Source organism: Meles meles, chromosome 2 (genome assembly GCF_922984935.1).
Source record: "Meles meles chromosome 2, mMelMel3.1 paternal haplotype, whole genome shotgun sequence".
Lineage (NCBI taxonomy): Eukaryota > Metazoa > Chordata > Mammalia > Carnivora > Mustelidae > Meles > Meles meles.
In genome coordinates this window covers 144,122,113-144,138,209 of record NC_060067.1, presented here as the reverse complement: position 1 = coordinate 144,138,209, position 16,097 = coordinate 144,122,113, and the positions used below count along the sequence as shown (strand labels likewise).

General features: G+C 32.5%; 1 protein-coding gene across 7 annotated transcripts in view; it reads right to left on the bottom strand.

Annotated features, from left to right (window-relative positions):
- The window catches only part of LRBA (LPS responsive beige-like anchor protein), a 759,801-nt gene that overhangs the window by 592,335 nt on the left and 151,369 nt on the right, over window positions 1–16,097 (bottom strand). For all 7 annotated transcript variants that reach the window (XM_045989499.1, XM_045989508.1, XM_045989525.1 and 4 more), the window contains exons 18-22: window positions 6,856–6,948; window positions 5,544–5,652; window positions 5,049–5,130; window positions 3,017–3,140; window positions 2,509–2,701 (exon numbers count right to left, since the gene is read on the bottom strand). In XM_045989499.1, coding sequence (XP_045845455.1) covers window positions 2,509–2,701; window positions 3,017–3,140; window positions 5,049–5,130; window positions 5,544–5,652; window positions 6,856–6,948 — 601 coding nt within the window. The remainder of the gene's footprint in view (window positions 1–2,508; window positions 2,702–3,016; window positions 3,141–5,048; window positions 5,131–5,543; window positions 5,653–6,855; window positions 6,949–16,097) is intronic.

Sequence of the window (16,097 nt, the reverse complement as noted above, 5' to 3'; positions counted from 1 at the left end):
GCTTTTGCACAGCAAAGGAAACAGTTAACAAAACCAAAAGACAACTGACAGAATGGGAGAAGATATTTGCAAACGACATATCAGATAAAGGGCTAGTGTCCAAAATCTATAAGGAACTTAGCAAACTCAACACCCAAAGAACAAACAATCCAATCAAGAAATGGGCAGAGGACATGAACAGACATTTCTGCAAAGAAGACCTCCAGATGGCCAACAGACACATGAAAAAGTGCTCTACGTCACTCGGCATCAGGGAAATACAAATCAAAACCACAATGAGATATCACCTCACACCAGTCAGAATGGCTAAAATTAACAAGTCAGGAAATGACAGATGCTGGCGAGGATGTGGTGAAGGGGGAACCCTTCTCCACTGTTGGTGGGAATGCAAGCTGGTGCAACCACTCTGGAAAACAGCATGGAGGTTCCTCAAAATGTTGAAAATAGAACTACCCTATGACCCAGCAATTGCACTACTGGGTATTTACCCTAAAGATACAAACATAGTGATCCGAAGGGGCATGTGTACCCGAATGTTTATAGCAGCAATGTCTACAATAGCCAAACTGTGGAAAGAACCTAGATGTCCATCAACAGATGAATGGATAAAGAAGATGTGGTATATATACACAATGGAATACTATGCAGCCATCAAAAGAAATGAAATCTTGCCATTTGCGACGACGTGGATGGAACTAGAGCGTATCATGCTTAGTGAAGTAAGTCAACTGGAGAAAGACAACTACCATATGATCTCCCTGATATGAGGACATGGAGAAGCAACATGGGGGGTTAGGGGGATAGGAGAAGAATAAATGAAACAAGATGGGATTGGGAGGGAGACAAACCATAAATGACTCTGAATCTCACAAAACAAACTGGGGGTTGCTGGGAGGAGGTGGGATTGGGAGAGGGGAGGGGGCTATGGACACTGGGGAGGGTATGTGCTATCGTGAGTGCTGTGAAGTGTGTAAACCTGGCGATTCACAGACCTGTACCCCTGGGGATAAAAATACATTATATGTTTATTAAAAAAAAAAAAATTTTGGAAGGGGAGGCGAACCATAAGAGACTATGGACTCTGAAAAACAACCTGCGGGTTTTGAAGGGTCAGGGGTGGGAGGTTGGGGGAACAGGTGGTGGGTGATGGGGAGGGCACGTTTTGCATGGAGCACTGGGTGTTGTGCAAAAACAATGAATACTGTTACGCTGAAAAAATAAATAAAAAGGGAAAAAAAAAATAATAAAATAAATAAATAAATAAAATGGAAAAAAAAATTAAGTCACTAAACCACAAATTGGCAGAAGATATTCATAAATAATAGAGCAAGCAAGAGATTAAGACAAGAATCTATCTGTAAAGCTCCTATGAGACAATAATATAAGTTAAAATTATGGCAATTCAACATTTAAAATTTGTCAAATTTGCAAATTTTAAAACTTCAGCCAAACCAAGTAATGAAGTAATGCAAAGTAATGAGAACTTACACATCACCAGCAAGCTCAGAAATGGATATACCAGTTTGGAAAAAATCTGATTATCTAATGTTCAACACTTGCATCTTACAAGTCAGCAAGTCCACTTCTAGGAATATAGAAAGAGAAACTTCCAAATATACACAAAATGTATCAAAAATGATCACTGACTGGTAAATGAATAAAGTCATGCCATGGAATACAACACAACTGAGAAAATGAACACAATTACATGGGTCAATGTGGATGAATCTCAAACAATGACAAGTTAAAACAGCAAGCTACAGAAAATGTGTTTAATATGATACCATTTATATTAAGTATAAACATAAAAAATAAAATTCTTTATAGTGTTTAGACATGTGTGTGTTATTAAATATATATATAAGAAACAGAAATAATGAAACATCCAAATTAAGGTTAGCAGGGAAGGAGAGAGGGGCTAACAATGACAGACAAAGCAACTGGTATGGGGAATCCAATATCATAAATATCGGTAGATATATTATTCTTTATACCTTTTTGTGTGTCTAGAATATTTCGTAAACAATTTCAAACAAAAGCCATCCATAAATAACTAACTTACACCGGCTTAGGTTAAAAAAAAAAAAAAAGACTAGCAGATTCTTTCAAATCAATATTTTAACTGACTGTAATGTGAGCAAAGATCAAACATTAGCCTGAGCTTTTCTATTTACTCAACCACCTTACATTATTAGAATAACGTCTCATCTTTGACTATATTGCGCCACCTTGTGTTCAAAAGCCTCAAAGTACCCTAAAATTTAGAGAACCGTATCTACAAAAATATGTTTATGTTGTGGCATGAGGTTTCACTTTATTAAGTTAAGCATACATAAAAATAACATTTAAAAAACATATTTTGATTCTAAAAATACTGGAAAAACTTTCTGTTAGAGATTTCCTTTTTTAGTTGTTCCTTTCACTGTGCTTTCAGAGAATAATGAGTAAAATCAAATTTATAGACATTTAAAACACTAAAATACATTTTCATTAAAAAAAAAAACTTACCTTTGAATGTGTGATTGATAAGGTGTCTACCCACACACGCCAGCCACCCCACTCATATTTGACTGCATGGTAAAGTAGGATTCTGAATATGGCATACACCATTTCTGTTATCTTTTGCTCATCAGAATTCTTAGGATTGAAATAGCAAAGAGAAAGCATCCACTCTTGCCATACAGAACACTGTAGCAAGCTCCTGAAAATTGTAAAAAGATACTGAATTACTGGGGGGAAAAAAACTTATTTCTAAGAATTCTAAAAAGTAAAAGTTTAAAACAAAATAAACCCATAAAAGGCACCTCTATGTATGTATTAAAACAATTAAAGACAGGGGTACTGAAAACTCAGTTTAAATGTATGGTACATTATCTATATACCTCTAATGAAAAAAGCATATGGAAAATTCATTTCACAGTGTTTTTTTTTTTAAAACAATTCTTATTAGAAAAAAATGGTTTCACTCAAACCTGGACTTGAATAGAGCAAATAATTGCTTTCTGATCCCACTTACCTTCTGTTTTCTCTACTGTTATTAAAAAGTTTAATCATGTCAGAAAGAAAGGCTCTGCGAACTTCCATGCTCTCTGGGCATTGGGGAGAATTTCGAAGTAGGGTTGCAATTACTTTTAGTATCTCTGTAAGACAATTCATAAATTAATAAAAACCAAAACATCACAAAAAATTCATGATAAATATCATTAATGTATTTCTCTAGTTTCCCTGACATATATGTCTACTGAAAACATCCATTTTTGTTATTTAAAAAAAAAATAAAAAAAAAAATCATCTGCAGAAAAGAGTAATACATTCATTAGAAAGCATCCATAAGAAAGAGAATTTATATTTTGTCATTACAAATGTATAAAAGTTGAATTTTACATTAAATCAAATTAAATTATAAATGAATTAAATAATAGTACAACTAATGACAACTCTCACAATCTCTGCCAAACAGTAAAGTTGATCTTAAAAAAAAAAAAAAAAAAAAAAACTATAATCAGAATCTCAGAAAAACAGAAAAAACTCAGCTTCTTCAACAAAATTCCTGGCATGCATATAGCCTTTCCTTTATCATGAAATTTAAAAGTTATCAAGATTTTCTTCCAGGAGTTCAAAAATAAAATTAGATTAAAAACTCAACAGAAATTAAAACCTATTCAACACCCCAAATAAATACAAATGAAACTGCTACAGTAATGGTCTTAAATATAACACTGTCTAAATTTCTAATACTTAGGTTTAAGGAAAAAAAATTCTTTAAAATATATACTTAAATAAAGAACTTTAAAGAAACAAGAACAGCTATAACCCTAAATCTAAAGTTAAATAAGTTTTTACCCAATTACAATTGAGAACTTCTAAATTAGCCTTTTGCCAAGGTTCTTTGGTGATTTTGAAGCAGTAAGTACAAAACAGCAAGTATGAAGCTACTTTATCAATAAATACAATGAAAGATATTTGGGGAGTAATTTCTGAATTCTTCTAATGACAAATTAAAAATTTCTCTACCTGAACAATGAAAACCACGAAGAATAAAATCTTTAAAAAAAAAAAAAAAGAAATCTAATATCAAAAAGACTGTTAAACAAGACTAAATTCATAAACAATAAAGAAAGCAGATATTTTTCAATTCCAAATGTGGTATTTTTTTTTAATTTTATTTATTTATTTGATAGATAGAGATCACAAGTAGGCTGAGAGACAGGCAGAGAGAGAGAGAGAGAGAGAGGAGGAAGCAGGCTCCCTGCCGAGCAGAGCGCCGACGTGGGGCTCGATCCCAGGACCCTGGGATCACGACCCGAGCCAAAGGCAGAGGCTTTAACCCACTGAGCCACCCAGGCGCCCCCCAAATGTGGTATTCTTAACTTGACAATAATTTGAGATGAAAGCTACATCCATGATTCATGTAATTTGGCCTGACATCACTAAACAGTACAATCAAAACGTTACTGAAAATCTGAACATACATTAAATCAATATCTTACACGTACAATTCTTCAAAACCTCTATATAAACATTTCCATATAACCTAAGGTCAATTTGAATTTATATTCAACATTAACCAAAGATAAAACTAGTATTATTTCATTGCCTATAATGAAATATTCTTTGAACAGTATGTTTTCAACAATATCACCTTCGGGTTTTTCCCAGTGACTTTCTTTTTATTAGCAAAAAGTAGTTATTAAGAGTATAAAAAAAGAGAGGAGAAATGGGTGAAAGTACTGAAAGGATACAAACTTCCAGTCATAAGGTGGGTAAGTTCTAGGGATCTAATGTACAATATGGTGACCACACTTAACAATACTGTATTGTATAACGGAAAGTTACTAAGAGAACAGATCTTAAAAGTCCTCAGAACTCATACACACAAAAAATTCTAACTTTGCAGTAACCTTACTGTGTAATCATTTCACAGCGTATAGATAAATCAGATCATGAGGTTGTAAACCTTAAACTTATACAGTATTATATGTCAATTATACTCCATAAAGCTGGAGAAAACAAAAACAAACAAAAATAAAAGTAAATAAAATACATACGAGGATTTTGTATCTTTACTGAAGAATCAGGATCTGGATGCTGTTTGTGTATCACTTGAGTACAAATATGCTCTATAAGAATCTACAGAAGTAAAACAATAGATTATATTAGCATAATCACTGTAGAACCATGGCTATTAATGAACTTTAAGTACAGCACTAATCAATATTAAGTATACAATACAATGCTATCATGGTAAATATCTTCTGCATTATATAAAATAAATAATTTCAACATTATGACTCTATTTTTACTTAATTACAAATGAGACATCAAATAGTCAATATGATGGAAGAAATACTTAACAGAGATGTAATTATGGTCTAATAATTCATAGATTAATAGATTTAAGATGCAGCCACATCTTCATATAGCTAATTTCAAAATTGTGTATCATACCTCATTATCTTATTTCATCAAGATGCTATCAACTAAATTATACAGGCACTCTCAAAATAAGAAATTAGTAAGATTAAATTCTATATATTTCCTACCTCAAACAAAACATTGTATGTGGTCATTGTGATTAAATTTGTCTGAAGCATGAGTCTTTCTGCTAGCAATGAAAATAATCCATGTCCAAGCATGACTTCAGCTTTTCTTCTGCAATTTCATAAAAAGAAATAACCAAATGCAGAATATTATTATCCACTATTTAGAATGTAAGTTGGATGAAAACACAAAAATGTTTTTCACATCATCAACAAATTCCAACTCATTAACTCCAAATTTTCTTCAACCTAAAATTCATAAGGTCACAAAATCTTTAAGGACAGAAATGCAAACTACAGGGTAAGCACAGCTCCAGTTTAAAAAGAAAAAAATACAAGACTGGCTATGTTCACAGCACAGCAAAAATCTCCACGAAAATCTCCAGAGCAATTATTTATTAACTAGTTTCTACTCTCCATCAGCATTAAGCTGAGTTCTACTATGGATGATAATCTAAAACCCAGTAAGTCATGAAGAAGAAAAACAATTTGGAGGAAAAGGTAGAAAAAAATGAAAGAGAATTAAGAAAATGAATACTGTGAAGATAAATATACAAAAATCAAACTTCCAAGCAAAAATTTACGAACTAAAGTATCATAAACTTTAACTCTACCCTAGGATTCATCAAATTTTTTCTGCAAGTAGCTGGACAGTAAATACTGTAGGCTCTGTAGATCATATGGTCTCTGTAGCAACAACTCAACACTGCTGTTGTAATCTGAAAACAGCGACAGATAATAAGCAAATAAATGATTGTGGCTGTGTTCCAAAAAAACTTTATTTACATGAAGCCAACTGGATCCACATAAAGACCACTGTTTGCCAACACTTCTCTATTGCCACACTGTTAGTTTTTATAATAAACCAACCCTGGTATAAGGAATAATAGGTAGGATATGCATAGCTAAGAAAAAACAAAGAAGTTTTAGTTTTGAATTATCGTTATAGCACAACATATTATGACAAACATTGAGGTTAAAATGTCAGGTTTATAGTGCAGATAAAGCAAATGATAATCAACCCACATGAAATGAAGTCTCCATCACTTCTAAAATTTCATTTATACAAATGTATTCTTATAATGAACAAGGAACAAAAGGAAAATTTAAATTTTATATAAAACAAAGTATATACTCCTGTTTCCACTTTGTTTTTAAAATATAGAAATGGGATTAAATTTATAAAGATTTTATAAATAAAAATAAAAGATGAACTAGAGAAATCACAGAACACAAATACTATTCCAAAGATTAAAAAAAAAAAAAAAAGTAATATACCACAGCCCATTTTAGATTTCATTCATTCTATACTCACTTTGGCGCCAGGTGCTTTAAAAAATAGCCCAATGCCTTGAGAGCTTGTACTCTGATTCCTTCACTTGTTGATGCCATAAGTTTATAGATGACACTGAAGCAATTAAAATTAAAAACAAATTGCTAAGTATATTTTCCAAAACTAAAGATTTAAAACATGTAGGTATATATGTGCATTTTAACATATTCATGATTATAAACCTACTTTCAACTAAGATATAAGTGAATATACATCCCTGACATTTAAAAACTTGCTTATCAACTATATGTTGTCTTCAAGAAACCCACCTTATATATGAAGACACATACAGATTAGAAGTAAATGAATGGAGAAAAATATAACATGCTAACACTAACCAAAAGAAAAGAATAGTTACATTAATTTCAGAGAAAGCAGACTTTAAAGTGAGGTATCAGAGATAGGAAGGGCACTGCTTATGATAAAGGGGGTCAATTCTCCAATGAGACATAATAGTCTGTAACAGGTATATACCTAACAATAGAATATAAAACAATATGGTATAAAAACTGACAGACCTGCAAGGAGAAATAATAGATGAATACACTAATTCTAGTTGGAGACTTTAAAATTCCTCTCAGAAACAGATCCCCTAGAGAGAATATTAGTAAGGACATAACTGAACCCAACAATACCATCAACTGACTGTCCTTAATTGATACCTATTGACTATGTTATTCAGTAAAAGCGGAATATACATTTTTCTTAAGCTAACACATAACATTCACCAAGTAGACCACATTCAAGGCTATAAAACATACCTAACCAAACGTAAAGATTACAAATCATATATTGTTTGCTCCCAGACAACAATGGGATTAAACTAGAAATCAGTAATAAAAAGTAGCTCAAAAATTCCAAAATATTTGGATATTAAACAATACACTAAAAACACAACAACAACACACAATAACACCACACTAAAAATAACATGCAGGTGAAAGAAGAAACTTTAAAAAAACATAAATATATATGAAACTAAATGAAAATAAAACTTATAAAAATCTGTGAAATCTAGCAAAAGCAATGCTTACAGGGAAATTTATAGCACTGAATGCATATACTGGAAAAGGACTTAAATCACTAATCAAGCTTCCTAGGAAACTAAAAAAAAGAAGAGAATATTCAATCCAAAGTAAGCAGAGGAAAATATAAATAAGTATTAGGGTGGAAAACAACAAAAATGAAAATAGGAAATCAAGAGAAAATTAACATAACCAAAAGCTGCTTTGAGAAGAATCATAAGGGGCGCCTGGGTGGCTCAGTGGATTAAGCCGCTACCTTCAGCTCAGGTCATGATCTCAGGGTCCTGGGATAGAGCCCCGCATCGCATCGGGCTCTCTGCTCCACAGGGAGCCTGCTTCCTCCTCTCTCTCTGCCTGCCTCTCTGCCTACTTGTGATCTCTCTCTCTGTCAAATAAATAAATAAATAAAAATCTTTAAAAAAAAAAAAAGGAACCATAAAATAGATAAGCTTCTGGCCAGACTAACTATAATGTAGAGAACACCATTTACTACCTTCAGAAATGAAAGAGGGAACATCACTATAGATCCCGTGAACATAAAAAGGATAAAGGAATACTAAGAATAACTATGCCCACAAATTATATAACCTACATGAAATGGACCAATTCATTAAAAGAGACACTGCCAAAACTCACAAAGGAATAACTGATGATCTAAAAAGGTTTATAACTACTAAAGATAATGAATCAATAAATAATAACCTATCAAAACAGAAAATGTCAGACCCAGACAGCTTTATTGGTGAATTTTACCAAAAATGTAAGGAAAAACTACATCAGTTCTTTACAATTTCCTTCAGAGGACAGAAGCAGAAGGGATATCTTGTAACTCATTCTGTGAGCCAACATTATCCAAAGCCAAAATAAAAGAATGAAAGATGTTACAAGAAAACTACAGATCAAAATATCCCATTAACAAAGATGAAAAAATCCTCAAGAAAATATTAACTAATTCAATGAAATAAATAAGCAAATAAATGAAATTATATGCCATAACTAAGTGAAATTTATCCCAGGGATGCAAGCCTGGTTCACCATTTGCTAATCAATTAGTATAACCTATCATAAGATCAATTAAAGTATCCTCTAGATAAGAAAATTACTGGTATCAGTAGCTGCAGAAAAAAACATTTGACATAATCTAACATCCACTCACGTTAAAAACTCTAAATAAACTAGGAATAGAGGAGAATTTTTCTCAAGTTCATAAGGACTACACAAAAAAAAAAAACAACCTACAGCTAACATATTTAATAGGGAGAAAGTCCAAGGATTCCCACTAAGATCAGGTACAAGGCAAGGATGTCCTCTCTACCACTCCTTTTCAGCATTGTAGTAGAAGTTCTTGCTAATGCAGTGAGGCAACAAAAGGAAATAAATGGTATATAGATTGTGAAGGAACACATAAAACTGTCTTTGTTCACAGGTGACATGATCATCAATGAAGAAAATCTAGAACCAACCAAAAAAATCCTGGAACAAATAAGCGATTATACCAAGGCTGGAGAATACAGAGTTAATATACAAAAGTCAACTCCTTTCCTATACACCAATAATAATCAAGTGGAATAGGACATTAAAAACACAATATCATTTACAGTAGCACTCCCCAAATATGTACAAGATCTACATGAGGAATACTATAAAACTGATGCCTAAATCCAAAGAAGAGCTAAGTAAATGGAGAGTAAATCCATATTCATAAATAGGAAGACTCAATATTCTCAAGATCTCAGTTCTTCCCAACTTCATCGATAGATTGAATACAATTCCAATCAAAATCCCAAAAAGTTATTTTATAGCTATCAAGAAACTATTCTAAAGTTTATATTGAGAGGCAAAAGCCCAGGACAGCCAACACAATTACTGATGGAGTGGAGCAAAGTTGCAAAATCAATGCTACCTGATTTCAAGACATATTATAAAGGTAGAGAAATCAAGAAAGTATGGTATTGGCAAAAGAATACACAAAAACAATCAATCGAACAGAATAAAGAGCCTAAAAATAGACCAACATAAATGTTGGTCTTCTCAACTTCTCATTGACCAAAGAAGGGCAAAAGCAGTACAACGGACCAAAGATAATGCTTTCAACAAATGATGCTGGAACAAGTAGATCCACATTCAAATTTTAGACATAAAAATAAACTACAACATGGACCAAAATGTAAAAGGCAAAACTATAAAACTCCTAGGAGACAAGAAAAAACATAGATGGCCTTGGGTATGGTGATACAAGATAAAAACCAAAGACACAATCCACAAAGAAATAACTGATAAACTGGGCTTCATTAAAATTAAAAAGCTCTGCTCTGCAAAAAACTGTATCAAGAGAATTAGAAGACAAGACAGACTGGGAGAAAGTATTTGCAGAACACACATCTGATAAAGATCTGTTATCCATGGGACGCTTGGGGTGGCTCAGTCGGTAAAGCATCTGCCTTCAGCTCAGGTCATGACCCCAGTTTCCTGGGATCGAGCCTCACATTGGACTCCCTGCTTCTCCCTCTCCCTCTGCCTGCCACTCCCCTGCTTGTGCTATCTCTCTCACTCTCTCTCCGGGTCAAATAAATAAATAAAATCTTTAAAAAATGGAAACGGTTATCCAAAATATACACAGAACTCTAAAAACTCAACAATTAAAAAAAGAAAAAAACCTATTTTAAAATGGGCCAAAGAACTTAGACCCTTACCAAAGAAGATACATGGACGGAAAATAAGCATATGAAAAGATGCTCCACATTATATGTCATCAAAGAAATACAAATTAAAATGAGAATGAGATACCACTACATACCTATGACAATGGACAAAACCTAGAACATCAACAACACCAAATGCTGGTGAAAGAGAGTTTGAGAGTTTCTTACAAAAAGGAAGAGTTTCAGAGTTTCTTACAAAACTAAATACACCGGTACCATAGGATCAGCAACTGTGCTCCTTTTTATTTACCCAAAGAAGTTGAAAACATGTCCATACAAAAACCTGCACATGCATGTTTACAGCACCTTTATTCATGACTGCCAAAATCTGCAAGCAACCAAGATGTCCTTTAGTAAGTGAATGGATAAACTATGAACATCTAAACAATGGAATATTATTCAGCACTAAAAAATGAGCTACCAAGCCATGAAAAGACATGGGGGAATCTTAAATGCATATTACTAGATGAAAGAAGCCAATGTGAAAAGGCTATATCTGCATGATTTCAAACACAAGGGAAAACTACAGAAATAGTAAAAAGATCTGTAGGGGGCAGAGCTTGGGGGTGGGTGGAAAAGGGATGAACAGGCAGAGGATTTTTAGAGCAATGGAAGTACTCTGTATAACAACCTGATGATGGATACATGCCATCATACAAGTGTCCAAATCCACAGAATGTACAATACCAGGAGTGAAATATAATGTGAACTACGGACTCTGGATGATTATAATGTGTAAATGTAGGTTCATCAACTCCACCATTCTGGTGGGTATGCTGATAATCAAGGAGGGTATACATGTGTGGGGACAGGGGTTGTAATATGGGAAATGTCTATACCTCCCTCTAAATTTCGTAACATAAAACTCTTCCTTAAAAAACCCTTTAAAATTTTTGCTTAAATCTCACTAGTTATTGTTCCTTTTAATGAAGACCAAAAAATGATAACAAGTTAAAATACTTAGAAAACAATGGTAGTTTATACTGTACTCATAAATGTATTTATGCAAACTATTTGGCATAAAACTGGTTCTGAGTCACTATTTTTCCTCTACCACAGGTTTAACAATGCCCTTTGGAAGCTACCACATTTATTTTAAAATCAGTACAAAGAAACCATTGTTTAATGCTAACACACATTTAAATCTGTGAATAATTCTTATCATTAAAAGCAAGAGAACAGGATAATGAATAATAATGACAACAGGTAATGAATGATAATCAAAAAATAATTAAAAAGCAGAAAGGTTGAAACATAAATGATATCTAAAGATAAATTTCAGGGGCGCCTGGGTGGCTCAGTGGGAGTCTCTGTCTTCAGCTCAGGTCATGATCTCAGGGTCCTGGGATCGAGCCCCGCATCGGGTTCTCTGCTCAGCATGGAGCCTACTTCCCTCTCTTTCTATGCCTGCCTCTGCCTACTAGTGATCTCTCTCTCTCTGTCAAATAAATAAATAAAATCTTAATTTTAAAAAAAAGATAAATTTCACATTCAATTCTCAAAATTTACATAGTAATCTATTTTAATTTTTAAAACCATTTCCAAGAGCATTCAGCCAGAGACCACTGATTTGAGTATAAACAAAGTACAGCAAAATTTGAGTATCATAAACAATTACATAAATAATGTTCAATTTACTTAATTATGTCATTTTTTCCTCAAAAACACTTAGAAAAAAATCAGAAACTTTTATGATTATTTTAAAAATACTAAGATTTTCAAGTATCCTCCTAGATAAAAATCTTAATGCTTAATAACTAAGTCTGAAAAAAATAATTATGAACAAAAACTAAAGGCCTTGATCCTCTAGTGGCTGACAGAAGAGGAAATACATAAAAAGAAGGTTGATTCCTGTTAAAATATTAATTAAAATATCTAGGTCCATAATACATTGTAATCTTATAAAATGATATGTGAAATTAGTCATTTTTAATACAAATCATACTATCAAAACTGTAACATTTGATTATTAGTACAATACTGGTATCTTTTTTCCTTCGTGATTTAAATTTAGTAAAATAAAAATTAAATTGTCTGTGAAAGAAATATCAACATAACTTTAATACTGGTTTAAAAACCACAACACTCTAAGACATTTTAACATAGAATGAATTAATCTATGCTTGCTGTAGTTTAACTTAACAAATAATCTTTGGTTGAAATCACAATGATTTCACCAAAAGACAAGTCCAGATAGAACTAATTATTTTCAAAAAATATTTTATTAGCATTAATAACATGAAAAGACTGAAATGACAACTGGATCTATACACCTCATATTTATGCTATAATAATTTTTAAGTGTTGAATATTTCTCACTAAAGCTGAATCCAATTAGTTTATCCAATTATAGTTGAATCCAATTAGTTTATCAACTAAACATAACCACTAAATTCTGTAAAACCAAGTGAGCATATTCCACTTTTTGTTCAAAGTTGAGTCCCAATTTAACACAAAAAACATTTCTCACATTAGAGCAGAAAAATCCTGTACTGCTTCAATGACATTTATGTATTTTTCTAACTATAAAAAATTTATAAATATATATACATTTCTCTATTGTAAATAGAAAAAAGTGTATGAAAGATATTAAGAGTAATCTGTAAGAGGGACTATTAAAAATTGGGGAATGTTTTCATATAATCTATTTTACTATGACTATACATACAAATAAAATTTATGGACATTCTATTACATATATCTATTTTTCTGAACTAAAAATATTGTGGCACGTGTATTACAGCATTTGCAAATAAAAAAATATTCAGGTAACAGAAATACCAAAAAGAGACATTTGAAAAGTAACATTATTTCAATCAGTTCACAGACATGAAAATACATGATAAAAGCTTATTAGACTCCAAAAATTAAAAATTTAATACTTAAAATTTAAGCAAGACCTAGGGTGTGACTGATACTGCATCAGGAAACACAGTCAATTCGAAGGAAAAATAAGTGCCCCAAGATATCGGAGATAATGTCTAAATGATGTGATGGTGGAAAAGAGTTTATATTTCTCAAGTACATAAGAAAATTTCTGTCATTTAATGGATATTAAATTGCCACTTAAAATCTGTAAAAGTTACTGACTTCTATGATGCAGTTTGGTATTCCTATTTCCTGGCACCAGGAAAGACTATCCCCTCCTCAAAATTTCTCCATGTTTTTCAGTTTGAGCCTATGTTAAACTCCATTTGACTTTCAGTTAGTATGAAAGTTTCACTAAATATATACTTGTGCTCTTTTCATGTTGGCCTTTAAAAATTAGGGTAATAATTTTAGGTAGCAGTATAACCACAAACAGATAATGAAATTATGTATCAATGCTCCATTTGGATTCTCTGTCTCTTTAACTCATGAAAGAAATCAAGAAGGAAGAAAAACAGAGGGAAAAGCATGACAGAACTACAAGACAAGCAGACAGGCAGAAAAGGAGAAAGACAAGAAAGATCCAAAGAAAGAAAACTGACAATTCAGAAAATCTCACACTGAATTTCTAGAGCCAAAAAGTATTTCCACAGATCTCCAATTAGATTTAAAAGAACTACCTACCCATCACTCCCAAGTTATTTTTATTCTATATAATATAGTCAATAAATCTCTTTATCGTGTTTTTTTTAAATGACTGAACTAATTATTCACATTTCCATATATTCGTGCAAGTTACAGATTTTTCATTTATTCACCATAAGTAAAAAACTGAAAAGGTAACAAAATTTAAAGCATACTATTAAAAAAAAAAAACAGTAAGAATGACTTCCACTAATGCTAATGTGGAAGTCAGCATTTCCCTCCACAAAAAAAAAGACAGAAATAAAATTTAACAAACTTCACATGTAACCTTTCAATCAGCAAAACAAAAAATTAAGAGGCATTTATTACTGAGACATTAGTACACACTAAGTTAAGAAAATTAAGAGTCCATGGCCTTGATGATAGGGCTAATGCCCAAACAACTGTCTCAGCTGAGAGGGAAAGTGAGAGAAAACAGAGAAGAAATTAAAAAATAAATAAAAAACAAACTGAGAAACCAGATGCTGCATACCATGGAGTAAAAAATTCTGGACATGAGACAAGGCAATTATTAAAACAAATGAAAAACCAATAACCCATGGAATGCCTGGCTGTCTCAGTCAGTAGATCATGAAACTCTCTTAGGGTTGTGAGTTCAAATCCCAAGTTGAGTATAGAGATTATATAAAAAAGAAAACCAATAGGGCACCTGGATGGTACAGCTGGTTAAGCATCTGACTCAGTTTTAGCTCAGGACGTGACCTCAGGGTCATGAGATCAAGCCCCACATCAGGCTCTGCACTCAGCAAAGAGTCTGCTCAAGATTTTCTCCATCTGCTCATGTGCCCACTCACTCTCTCTTTCTTGCTCTAATAAATAAATCTTTAAAAAAAAAAAAAAACCAACAACCCATGGACAAACAAAACAGAAGTCAGACTTGCTATAATATTTATCTGAAATACTCCATTTTCAACCAAAATTAGCATGCATGCAAGGAAATTAAAAAGTGTGACCTATAATTTTTAAAAAAGCAGTCAATCAATAAAATGACTCAAGTTCTAAATGTCATTTTGCAAACACTTTAAAGACATGCACTAAATACGTTCAACTAATTTTTTTTTAAATATTTATTTATTTGACAGAGATCACAAGGAGGCAGAGAGTATGCAGAGTCGGGAGGGAGCAGGCTCCCTGCTGAGCATAGAGCCCGACGTGGGACTCGATCCCAGGACCCTGAGAGCATGATCTGGGCCGAAGGCAGAGGCTTTAACCCATTGAGCCACCCAGGCACCCCCATTCAACTAATTTTAAAATGGTATGTTCAAATAATTAAAAGAAAACAGACTAACAGTAAGTAAACAATAAAGATTAAAAAGGACCACATTAAGATTCTAAAGTTAAAAAGTGAACATGAAAAACGAAAAATTCACAAGAGGTACTCAACAGCAGATTCAGATGGCAAAAAACAAGAGTCTGTGAACTTCAACATATCAATAGAAATTATCCAATCTGAAGAACACAGAGAAAATGCTGTTACATAAACTAATAGACCTTTAGAAGCCTGTGAAACAATGTAGTATTCCATCATAGGTATAATGCAAGAGCCCAAAAAAAAAGGAAGAAGAAGAAGAATGCAGAAGAAAATCTTTCTGAAGAAATTGTAGGGGAAAATCTTCCAAAATTTAATGAAAAAAACATTAACTTACAGATCCAAGAACTCAATAAACCACAAAAGGATAAAAACAAAGAGAATCACAACTAAACAAAATACAGCCAAAATCCAAAGACAAAAAAAAAAAAAAGTTAAAAACATCAAGAGAAACATGACTCAACATACAGAAAACAACAGTAATACAAGGCTGACATCTCAGCACAAACAGTAGCGGCCAAAAGTCAATTAAACCACAGTCAAAGTGCAAACAGAAAGAAAACTTAAAATTTTATATCCAGCATAATTATTATCCAAAAATCAAGAGAAGTAAAA